Below are 12,636 nucleotides of genomic sequence, written 5' to 3'. Positions count from 1 at the left end.
CAGGTTTTCCATCATGCCCACAGACAAATCCTACCTCTGAGCTAATATCCACATATGTACACTATCAGTAAAAGAGTAGATGACTGGGAATGTGCATCAAATGATAGTGTATCTCCATGGACTTGGTTTTCTATCATCTTCCAGTCAGTTTGTATTTCTTAATGATTTGAGAAGAGAAAGATATAAGGGTGCTGTTGTTTGGAGAAGAATGAAAAATAAACATTTCAGTCAGTGAAGTTGGCATCTGAAGGAGAATTTGTTTTCGAAGGCTTCACTTCTAATTCCAGCTGAATTTTTGATAATGGTGGTTCCAATGGTGACAAGCATCAACACGAGGAATTCTGCAGATGCTGGAAATTCAAGCAACACACATCAAAGTTGCTGGTGAATGCAGCAGGCCAGGCAGCATCTCTAGGAAGAGGTACAGTCGACGTTTTGGGCCGAGACACTTTGTCAGGACTAACTGAAGGAAGAGCTAGTAAGAGATTTGAAAGTGGGAGGGGGAAGGGGAGATCCAAAATGATAGGAGAAGACAGGAGGGGGAGGGATGGAGCCAAGAGCTGGACAGTTGGTTGGCAAAAGGGATATGAGAGGATTATGGGACAGGAGGCCCAGGGAGAGGGAAAAGGGGGGGGGGAAACTCAGAGGATGGGCAAAGGGTATAGTCAGAGGGACAGAGGGAGACAAAGGAGAGAGAGAGAAAGAATGTATGTATATAAATAAATAACGGATGGGGTACAAGGGGGAGGTGGGGCATTAGCAGAAGTTTGAGAAGTCAATGTTCATGCCATCAGGTTGGAGGCTACCCAGACGGAATATAAGGTGTTGTTCCTCCAACCTGAGTGTCGCTTCATCTTTACAGTAGAGGAGGCCGTGGATAGACATATCAGAATGGGAATGGGATGTGGAATTAAAATGTGGCCACTGGGAGATCCTGCTTTCTCTGGCAGACAGAGCGTAGGTGTTCAGCAAAACGATCTCACAGTCTGCGTCTGGTCTCGCCAATATATAGAAGGCCACATCGGGAGCACCGGACGCAGTATATCACCCCGGCCGACTCACAGGTGAAGTGTCACCTCACCTGGAAGGACTGTTTGGGGCCCTGAATGGTGGTAAGGGAGGAAGTGTAAGGGCATTGTTAGCACTTGTTCCACTTACAATGATGAGTGCCAGGGGGGAGATCAGTGGGGAGGGATGGGGAGGACGAATGGACAAGGGAGTCGCATAGGGAGCAATCCCTGCAGAAAGCAGAGAGGTGGGGAGGGAAAGATGTGCTTAGTACAAGCATCATATTTTATAGGGATAAGATGAAGCAGCTATGAGTGATTACCCACTAGTTAACACCTTCCTGTAATCATTTGGCACTTGACCTGCTGTAATAAAGGGAAGAGTAATGTGATTGCAGCAAATTAACCTCAATTATGAGGTGTTCAGCATTTAATGCCACTGCACACAGGTTCTTGGCTTCAGACACCTGGTGATGAAAGTCCAAAATCATATTCCCTTCCTCTGCCTTCACAGCACGTACAGAGGACCAGTCATCCCTTTGCAGAAAAGAACATTTTTCATAAAATATTAAATACCACAGAACAACAATTATTATCATTCTCTTCACTAATGAGATGAAGCAGTCACTCTTTTTTTGGAGCAAACTCTGTTTTCAATTGTACTGTTATATCAGCGTTGCAGTCTTGTCAAAGCCAGTTTGTGCCATGAAAAAAGAATTGTTGGCAGAGAAAATCTCAAGCATGGAAAAGGGTGAGAAAGGATAGTTTTAAAGGAAGTAACAATTTAAAGGTAGTATTCAGTTTCGGTGACAGGTTGGTACAGGAACTCAGAATGATCGTTCACAGTGCCTTATTTATAGGATCTTATTCTGCTATGAATCACATACATCTTATGCCCCTTTTAATTTGCAGATACACCTTAATTCACTTTTCATTTCATTTAAATTGTACTTTATTTTAAAAATGTTGATGCTTGGAATTTATCTTCTTTTTTTCATCAGTTGTGGGTGCCTCCATGGCAACCAAATAGTGTGGGGGTGTCCAGCAACCTAAGCAATTCTACAGTCACACTGGCAGCCCTGGAATTAATGAGGAAAGCAGCTGTGAAGCTGTGGTTGGCTTGCTTGTAATTTCTTAAACACTGCCTGTGAGAATTCAAACTTTCATTTAATGAAGAACAACTATATTTGCTTCCTTTTGATCTCAAGTCATTATCTTAAAGGGAGAAGCCGGTTTCACTAGTAGAAGTAAAATTTCTTACGGAACTAAACCGTATAGTATCTAAGAATGAACATTGGCATCACTAATTCTTCTTATGCAGTCCCTTTATGGTTTGCTTCCATCCAGGATTCTGAGATGGTTAATGAGAGTGATGAGAGGAAGGAGATGCAGAAGCCTGAAGGCACACACTCAGCAATTCAGGAACAGCTTCTTCCCCTCTGCCACCTGATTCTTAAATGGACATTGAACCCATGAACACTACCTCACTTTTTTATATTATTTCTGTTTTGCACTATTTTAATGTAACTATTTCTGTATAGGAAAGCAGATTTTAGTGGAATTGCAAAACCTATTAGTGATTTCGACCAGTCACTAACTAAGGAATACTTAGCATTGGTCAGTATTAATATGCTTTGGTCCAACTTCCAAGAGGTCCTTCAAGCAGCAATTGACAAGTATGTCCCCTCTAAAATGAGCTCTTCCAGGTTCAAGTTACCATGGGTAAAGCAGTCCACCCGGCGTGCAATACGTAGAAAGCAAAGACTCTATAATAAAGCTAGGAAATCCGGTCATAGTGAAGACTGGCAAAAGTTTAAATCCTTGCACCGACTTATTGATAGAAACATCAGGAATGCTCACCATCAGTATATTAATGAGGTAATAGGTGAGAGCTTAAAGAGTGACAACACCAAACCCTTCTGGAGCTTTATTAAATCTACAAGGTAAGAAGTTTTTGGAATTTCTTCTCTCCCATCCGGGGGCTGTCTTGTATCTCTCGCTGCAGACAAAGCACAAGCACTTAACCAGCAGTTTTGCTCTGTGTTTACAAGGGAAAATTTGAATGAACTCCCCACTTTAGACCCCCGCAATACCCCAGACTTGCCAGATCTCATTTATAACTGTAACGGGCGTTAAGAAGCTTCTCGAGGAATTACAGCCAAAGAAAGCACCAGGACCTGATCAAATACCAGCTATGATTCTAAAGAGTTGTGCTTCCAGTCTAGCTCCCGTTTTGCAAAAGATATTCCAGAAGTCTATTAATACTGGGGCTTTACCGTGCGATTGATCGAAAGCGAATGTCATTCCAATTTATAAGAAGGGCTCATTGCGGCCAAAATTGAGCATCAGACGTTTGCAAAGGAACATCTAAACAAGCCTGATGCATTTTGGAAACAAGTCCTGTGGACTGATGAAATTAAGAAAGAATTTTTTTGGCCGCAATGAGGAAAGGTATGTTTGGAGAAAAAAGGGTGCAGAATTTCATGAAAAGAACACCTCTCCAACTGTTAAGCATGGGAGTGAATTGATCATGCTTTGGGCTTGTGTTGCAGCCAGTGGCACGGGGAACATTTCACTGGTAGAGGGAAGAATGAATTCAATTAAATACTGGGAAATTCTGGAAGCAAACCACACCGTCTGTAAAAAAGCTGAAGATGAAAAGAGGATGGCTTCTACAACAAGATAATGATCCCAAAACACACCTCAAAATCCACAATGGACTACCTCAAGAAGCGCAAGCTGAAGGTTTTGCCATGGCTGTCACAGTCCCCTGACCTAAGCATGATTGAAAATCTGTGGATATACCTCAAAAGGGCAGTGCATGCAAGACAGCCCAAGAATCTCACAGAACTAGAAGCCTTTTGCAAGGAAGAATGGGCGAAAATCCTCCAAACAAGAATTGAAAGACTCTTACCTGGCTACAGAAAGCGTTTACAATCTGCCACGCTGCCCAGCAATCCCTCTATTGATCCTAGCCTAATCAGGGGACAATTTACAATAAGCAATTAGCCTACCAGCCGATTCATTTTAGGACTGTGGGAAGAAACTGGAGCACCCAGAAGAAGCCCACACGGTCATGGAGAGAACGTACATGCTCCTTACAGGCAGTGGCAGGAAATGAACCCAGTTGTCCTGACTATAATGCATTGTGCTAACCGCTAAACTACCATGCTGCCCCAGGAGAATTTAAATACTGCTATAATTCAACAGAGTGCATCCTCCAAAGTTTTTCAATAATATAATGTTAACTTCAGTACACAAGGTGGAGAAAAAAAATCCTGTTGTTGAGAGGACCAGGTTGAGTTTAGGATTTGGGAACGATGTTAGTGAAGCCTGGAAAGTAATTACTGTGCATTTTACAGCTGGTACATTTGCAGTACAATGCTCTGTCAGTTAAGCTTCATTGCTAACCCAATTAAGTGCACATATTAAGGGGTACTAAAATTTTTGGCCACTTTTGGCATTTCAATTTGAAACTGAAGAACACAATAAACAGCAGCATTTATTGCGGTAGAATGCAAACCCTTTTTTTCACTAATAGTTTTCACTGGTGGGTTAAATAAGATAACCAACAAAAGCAGAAAGGAATCCCAATGCATGATTAACATATTTTTGTTCAGTGAAGTGTGGAAAGCACACGATTTCCATGCTGGCAGCTCATTATAAAGACTTCTGTATGCAGCCAGAATTGCCCACGCTTTTTGCTGGCATCATACACTAGCAGGAGAACTGGTATCATTTCCAAGTTGCACTACTTAAAACTTAAAGGGGAGGTGTATTGCAGCTGTGTTTGTTTCTGGGAATTGTTCTACTTGAATCTGTCCTGGGATAAAGTGAATTTGATGAAAAATTAATAACTTGAAATGCTAACTCTTGTTTTTCTTTCTCTCTACAGATGCTGTTTGACCTGCTAAGTATTTCTAGTATATTTTGATTTATTAAGAAGTGAATGTAGGCATTTAAATTTTTGAACAATGCTGGAAAAGTAAATAGGGATTTTCATCTACCCTAAGGGAGAGTGGAGTTCCTCCAAACACACAGTTATAAATCTGTGGAAAATGATAATTGCCCAAGTTAAAACTTGAATGTAATGACAGAAAAAAATTAACATTATCACATATGTGGCCAAGCTCAGTGATTATATTTGCAAATGCAATACTGCATGAACTGCTCTACTAGACAGATAGCACTAAATTCACCTCTTCCCATCAACATCACATCTCACAGCTTGTATTGACTTGCAGATATTTTAACAGCCACATGAGGATTCACCAATAGATAACACCTCTGGAGAACATCTTACTCAACTTGAGAGATTGCATTAGTTAACTAGAGGACGGGCTCTATTCATGGCAGCACTGGGCATGTGTATTGTAGATGAGACAGAGAGTAGGAATAGCACATGTCCCAGGAACAATGTGGCAAGACTATTTTCTAAATGGAGAGAAAATTCAAAAATCTGAGGTGCTAAAGGACTTGGGAGCCCTCATACAGGATTCCCTAAAGATTAATTTGCAGGTTGAGTCTGTAGTGAGAAAGGCAAATGCAATGTTAGCATTCATTTTGAGAGGACTAGAATATAAAAAGTAAGAATGTAATGTTGAGGCTTTATAAGGCACTGGTGAAGCCTCACTTGGAGTATTGTGAAAAGATTGGGCCCCTTATCTAAGAAAGGGTGTGCTGACATTGGAGAGAGTTCAAAGGAGGTTCACAAAAGTGATTTTGGAAATGCAATGCTTGTCATATGAGAAGCATTTGATGGCTCTGGGCCTGTACTCACTGGAATTTAGAAAAATGAGGGAAGTTCTCATTGAAACCCATCAAATGTTGAAAGGCCTTGATAAAGTGGATGTGGAGAAGATGTTTCCTATGGTGATGGAGTCGAAGATCAGGAGAAGCAGCCTCAGAATAGAGGGATGAACATTCAGTAAGGAGATGAGGAGGAATTTCTTTAGCCAGAGAGTGCTAAATCTCTGAATTTTTTTGTCACAAGCAACTGTGGGTATACCTAAGGCACAGCTTGATAAATTCTTGATTAGTCAGGGCATGAATGAATATGGGAATAAGGCAGGAGATTGGAGCGGAGAATGAAATGGATTAGCCAAGATGAAATGGCAGAGAAGACTCGATGCACCAAATGGCCTAATTCTGCTCCTATATCTTATGGTCTTATAACATATTAGGACAGTGTGCTTAGCTGGATTCTTTAATGATCAGGAGCTGAAGAAGAATGCTGATGCACAAAACAATTTGTACATTGGAAAGTGTGGTAAAAAGCCTTGATACCTGTGCTCAATGTTAAGCAGTGTTTAGGAGTCTAGCATCAGTACCATTGGGCTTTTAGCAGTTAGAAGCTTGTTGTTTTTAATCAGGAATGGATGAGATACATTAGTGTATCTGTGAGGCAACCATTTTGAAGAATTGAAAGCAGATATTTCAGCTTCGAAAACAATGCAAAGAGCACACACCCACTGTCTGATTGTTGTGATGGAAGTTCTGTCTGCTGTCCCAATCTCAGTTTGCTGATATTATGGTTCATAGTAACAATTGCAAAAGGAATCAAAGCTCTCCTACAAAGTGGTCTCTATATATCCACTACCCGATAACACAGGATATCCTCTCCACATACTGCCATGATGTCTCGATAATCAATAGTGCAATTCCCCTTCCTCACTTACTTCACCTCTGTCATACTGGAAGCATCAGGACCCCAGAACACTGAGCTGCCAGACCTATTCATTTCTCAACTACTGTGTGTTTCCTTAGTAGCTGTGATATCACAATTCCCTGTGCCAATCTATGTTCTGAGTTAATCGGCCTTAGCTTTAAAGAAAATGCAGTTTAGCCTATCAGACCTTCCATGCTTTATGTCCAGCCAACCTACTGGACTTGTTTACTTTAACCTATATCGTTTTAAGTTATAGATTTGGCAGAATGAGCGCATCACTCTTGATGTTCAGTAATCTATCAAGCATAAAATTGATCATTTGCAAATTGCATGAATGCTGTGTTAAATCTAAATACAATTCAGCCAGCTCTTGAAGACCTGTTAAAAAATTTAGTCATATGATATTTGAGTGGCAGCCACATCCCTTCAGAACAAGGTGACATAATTGGGACACCATTCTTAAAAGCGTTTTAAATGAGCAGCCTGAGGCTACAGAAAAGTGACATTGGCCTGAATACACCTGCTCATTACAGCAATCACCCTAATCATTTCTGGCTTCCTTGTGTGATCACTTGGAGAATTTTGAAAACAGTTACAAAAACACATGCAAGTCTATTTCAGAAAATCATCAAACCCACATGATTCATATCTAAAAATGAAATTCGGAGAATGGGAGACTTCACTTGGAGGAAGTCAAAAACCAGGCAATGAAGCCTTTCATGTTCCAACTGACCAGTTATTAGCTTGTCCTCATCACAAGGGATTGCCTATAAGATGCTGAACTATCACCTTAGAATGGTATTTCAGCAGAACTATTGGACATCAATGAAATACAGTGTACAATAAATTTGCTATTATTTAGCTCTATCACCATAGCTGCAAAACCTCTTGCTCAGTGTCAGCAAAACCAAGGAGCTGATGCCTGACTTCAGGAGAGGGAAACCAGAGGTCCATGAGCCAGTTCTCATTGGAGGATCAGAGGTGGAGAGGGTCAGCAACTTTAAATTCCTCGGTGTTATCATTTAAGAGGACCTGTCCTGGGCCTAGCACATAAGTGCAAATACAAAGAAAGCATGGTAGCACCTCTACTTCCTTAGAAGTTTGTGGAGATTTGGCATGACATCTAAATCTTTGACAAACTTCTATAGATGTGTAGCAGAGAGTATATTGTCTGGCTGCAACACAGCATAGTATAGAAACACCAATCCCCTTGAATGGAAAATCCTACAAAAAGTAGTGGATATGGCCCAGAACATCATGGCTAAAGCCCTCCCAGCCATTGAGCACATCTACATGAAACACTGTCGCAGAAAAGCAGCATCCATCGTGTCACTGGCGAACTTGACAATGTGATTATTCAGGCGTTTGGTTATTCAGTAATGTGTGAGCAGAGTGTACAGCGGTGGGTCCAGCACACAGCCCTGGGAGGCACCTGTGTTGCGAATGATGGGGAAGGAGGAGCGGTTGTGCATCCTGACTATCTGACCCCTGTTTGTTAGGAAGTCCAACATCCAGTTGCATGGTAGTGCATTTAGACTGAAGAGTAGCAGTTTGTTCACCAGAGTCTGTCATACAGTTGTGTTGAATGTCGAACTGAAATCCAGATACAGCATTCTGACATAAGATTCCTTGTTTTCTAGGTCTATTTAATATGTACTTAAATGCATGTATCTATACAAACATACACTTTCTCCTTATTAGTCCCAGTGAAGTCAAGAATGACTTGCTTCTATTCTAGTTTCTGTGGGTTCTGATGCAGCTGAACATTTCTACATGGGATCCAGAGCTTTGCCATCGTGGGATCAGGAAGAGATTGACACCGTGAGTGGATGGGGTAGCTTCTATATGATTCTGTTAAAGAGGCTCAAGCCGTTCAATACCTTCTCAGATGTTCCTTTAAAATTTCAATGTTTTATAGTCTTTTTTGGTGTCGTTTGGCTCTGATTGTACGTTCAGCCCTGTGGTAGAGCGAATCTATCTCCACTATTAATACTGGCAAGTAGATTTCCCAAACTACAAACAAATATATCATTTTTCTCAATATATCCCCATGCATGTCTTGCACTCACTGGCATCGTAAAAGTGACCTGACAAAATTCAGGACAGGGAGGAAGAAACCCCAAGGGAAAGTGTTTCCCACACTACCTTACTACTTTGGTGAACTGAGGACTCAGTTTTGGTTTGGAATGTTGTAGTTCACTTCAATTGTTTGCATGATTTGTGCTTTTATTTATTTCTCTTGTGCATCGGGTGTTGGTCTTTTATTTTAATTTCTTTCTTAATTGGGTTCTTTCGGGTTTCTTGCTTTGTGGCTACTTGTGGGCAAACAAATCTCAAGGTTGTATAATTCATACATTCATTGATTATAAGTGTATGCATTTTGAACTTTTGAATTAAAGTTGCACCAGTTACAAGCTGAAGTTTGATACTTCCCCCTGCTTGTGCAAAGTACATAGCAGATTATCCTTCAAATCAGGGAGACTTAAAACAATCCAGTAGAATTTTCAGGTCTGGTGCCAAAGGAAGCACTTCCTCTACTCAAAGTTTAAAACTGATATTCATTCCTATTATTGTGTAATTGCATTGTCTTTTCAAATGGCAATTGCAGACTAAGGACAGGTTCTGTTTCAGCTTGTGTCATTGAGCACTACTCTTACTTGAAATGTGACCAGAAGGCTCACTCATTCTAAACCATCTCTTCTCATGGTAGTAGCTCTTTTAATTCAATTCTTTCTCATTGTACAAGTTTGCTTGCATCAAAATAGAATGATTAAAATCACCTACCAAGGGTCGGAGATCAGGATGAGCAAGTATATAACCATTATTGGTATTCAGAAATGCATAACCATGGACTCCAAGCTGCATGAAGAACATGATAAAGGAAAGAAAATTTTAAAACAGTTGTGACACAACAGCGAAGAAAAATTCACTCAAGTAAATGTTTTTTTTCTCTCTTCTCAATCTGCATTCACACAGAGTTAATAGTCAAACCTGTTTGGGAGAAGAAGGCAACTGCATTTTGTTACAACAGTAGTTAGTGATAGCTATTGATTTATTCCTCTTTATTGTTAAGACTATTACAAGATGTTGCATGCACGTCTATTGCTTATGTTTCATGTAGAATCGGAACTTAAGGGGGCACTACTTGCCTTTGAATATAAAATAATTCTTACTGAGAATGTCCACACTCACGTTGCTGCTTCTGTGAGTGGCTGAATACCACAATAACTCAATGTGAGTAAGGATTACTGAGAGAATTCATTCATTTACAGCAACAATAACAGAAGGCAAGTTGCTAGGAAAAGATAGAATCAAAGGTAAATTTGCTTGATGAGTTAGGAGAAAAAATGAGAAAACAAAGTGGCTAAAAGTCCTGGCTGAATAATTAAATCTACCATTTGGAAGATAAGGTAGGAGAAAGACATGAAATAAGGTAGCTGTGTCATGTTAAATGAAGGGGAAAAGGAAAAGTACAAAATTACAGTTTTAGAGGAAAGGAACTGGTACAAAAGTACAGTTGCACGAAATGGGCAAATATCTCAGTGAAAGGAAAAATAGGCTGTTGTGGTGCCTTTCTGATATGCAGGGACCAGTGGATCTGCTGAAGAAAGTCCAAGAAAGCCATGTAAGACTTCAATTCTCCCACTTTCTGAATAGGAATCAATAATGTATGAAACATAAAGCAGTTCCTTAGTGATCTGAAAGCTTGTTCATCATTAGACATTCCAATCAAGTTGTTAATGATTATAGGCACCTGCATGGGTCCCAGCTATGCCTGCCTTTTCATCGGCTATGTGGAGCAGTCCATATTCCAAGCCTTCCTCAGTAATGCTCCCCAACTCTTTCTGTGTTACATTGATGGCTGCATTGGTGCTGCTTCATGCACCCATGCTGAGCTCATAATTTCATCAACTTTGCTTTCAGCTTCCACCCTGTCCTTAAATTCACTTGGTCCATTTCTGATAACTCTCTCTCCTTTCATGATCTTTCTGTCTCCATCCCTAGAGACAAATTGTCTCTCAATATCTTTTATAAACCTACCGAGGTTGCATGAACATTGATTTCTCCTTCATATAATATTTTCCTCCCCCTTCCTTCTTCTTCTATTCCCCACTCTGGTCTCTTACTTCTTCTCCTCACCGGCCTATCACCCCCCCACCCCCCAGTACCTCTCCTCCTTTCCTTTCTCCCATGGTTCACTCTCCTTTCCTGGCAGATTCCTTCTGCTCCAGCCCTGTGCCTCTTCCACCTCCACCACCCACCTGGCTTCATCTATCACCTTCCACCTTGTCTCCTTCCCCTCCCCCTCCCAACTTTTTATTCTGGCATCTTCTCCCTTCCTTTCTAGTCCTGATGAAGGGTCTTTGCAAGTACATAAGGAGAAGTAAGTAGGGGGATGTTTCATGTTGAGGCCCTTCTTCAGGACTTCGGCAAGAAATGTTGACTGTTTACTCTTTTCTGTAGATGCTGCCTGGCCTGCTGGGTTCCTCCAGCATTTTATGTCTTTTACTTTTCTAACATTGACTGGAAATGCCATATATAAAGCTAAGGGCTTAGATGAGGCGGAATTTGTTATTTTAATTGTATCCAGGAAAATTTTCTTATGCAGCATGTATATGGCCCTACAAGAGAGGGGGCAATACACAACCTGCTCTTGGGAAATGAGGGAGGGCTCATAGCCGGAGGGTCAATGAAGAAGCAACTTGGGATCAATGACTGTAATTTAATTAGTTTTAAAATAGTTATGGAATAAGATAAGACTGACCCCCAAGTTACTATCACAATTGGGCAAAGATAATTTTGATGGCATTAGATGGGAACTTATAAAGATTGATTGGGAAAGGTTATTTGCAAGTAAAGGAATGTCTGGGAAGTGGAGGCTTTTAAAAGTGAGAGAGAAAGAGTTATAAGGAGCTTTTTTGCCCGGAAGGTAGGAGGCTGTGGGGTACCTCAGAGAAATATAATATCATGATGGTTGTAGATCACAGTCTGCTTCCCAGGACAGGATAGGTTTAGGGTGAAAGGGAGAACATGAGGGGCATGTTTTTCACACAGATGATGGTGAGAATATGGAACAAACTGCTAGATGAAGTGGTAGAAGCAAGTTCAATTACAACAGTTAAAAGACATTTAGAAGGTACATGGATAGGAAAGGTTTCGAAAGATGCCCAATGCAGGCAAATGGGATTAGCTTAGTGGCAATCTGCCAGGAGGTACTGAAGTTTGACATCCCACACCATCAGAGGCAAACAAGGCCAACAGAACTACCTTAGGTAGGCAACCTGGTTGGTGTAGACATTGGGTTGAAAGGTCTGTTCTGTGCTATATAACACTATGATTCTATGAGATGTATAGTCATCAAAAACAACCCCTGAAATATATGGTGCAGTGAGGCGTTTTTGATATCTATATTCAGCTTAGTTATTAAACCTACTCCTATCTGGCACTGAAGAAAAAACAATTGAATGCATTAACCAATGTGCAGCTTTAAGATTTTTAATAGCCTTCTTGATCATATTCCAAATATGAAAGGCATTGATACAGTTGACAACCTACCTTATACCTCGGAGCTAGTTTCAATAGTTCTCTCAATGGAACATCTGAACCTGCAACCCCCAGGAGAATTCCATGTGCTCTCTGCAGAATTATTGTGAGAAGGAAGGTTAAGCTAAGAACCAAGCATACTCAGTATCACTGTCTTTATCATCTTTATTGCTACTATTATAAAATGCAGTTATCACTTTGACCGTGAATGGTTCAGAAGGTATACACAGTGGACTAAATCTAGGTCAGTTGCTACCTTGGAGAACTTATGAAAGAAGAAATCACAGGTGCTTAAGAGCAATATCTTTTTGGAGCCATTGATAAGACTTAGATATGGAATCTCGGGTTCTGGGGTAGAGGAATCCAGGCGAGATGGTCAGTTCGCTATTAATTACAACCTTGGAAGCCTTAGAGAGA

The 12,636-nt window shown here is 40.7% G+C and overlaps 1 protein-coding gene across 1 annotated transcript in view; it reads right to left on the bottom strand.

Moving 5' to 3' along the window:
* cacna2d4a (calcium channel, voltage-dependent, alpha 2/delta subunit 4a) overlaps window positions 1-12,636 on the bottom strand; it is a 366,454-nt gene that overhangs the window by 262,579 nt on the left and 91,239 nt on the right. Inside the window, exons 14-15 of the mRNA XM_063059526.1 lie at window positions 12,232-12,312; window positions 9,460-9,534 (exon numbers count right to left, since the gene is read on the bottom strand). Coding sequence (XP_062915596.1) covers window positions 9,460-9,534; window positions 12,232-12,312 — 156 coding nt within the window. The remainder of the gene's footprint in view (window positions 1-9,459; window positions 9,535-12,231; window positions 12,313-12,636) is intronic.

The sequence above is a fragment of the Mobula hypostoma genome, chromosome 9, assembly GCF_963921235.1.
Source record: "Mobula hypostoma chromosome 9, sMobHyp1.1, whole genome shotgun sequence".
Classification (NCBI taxonomy): domain Eukaryota; kingdom Metazoa; phylum Chordata; class Chondrichthyes; order Myliobatiformes; family Myliobatidae; genus Mobula; species Mobula hypostoma.
The sequence above is the reverse complement of the archived record's forward strand: the minus strand, read 5'-3'. Positions and strand labels throughout refer to the sequence as shown.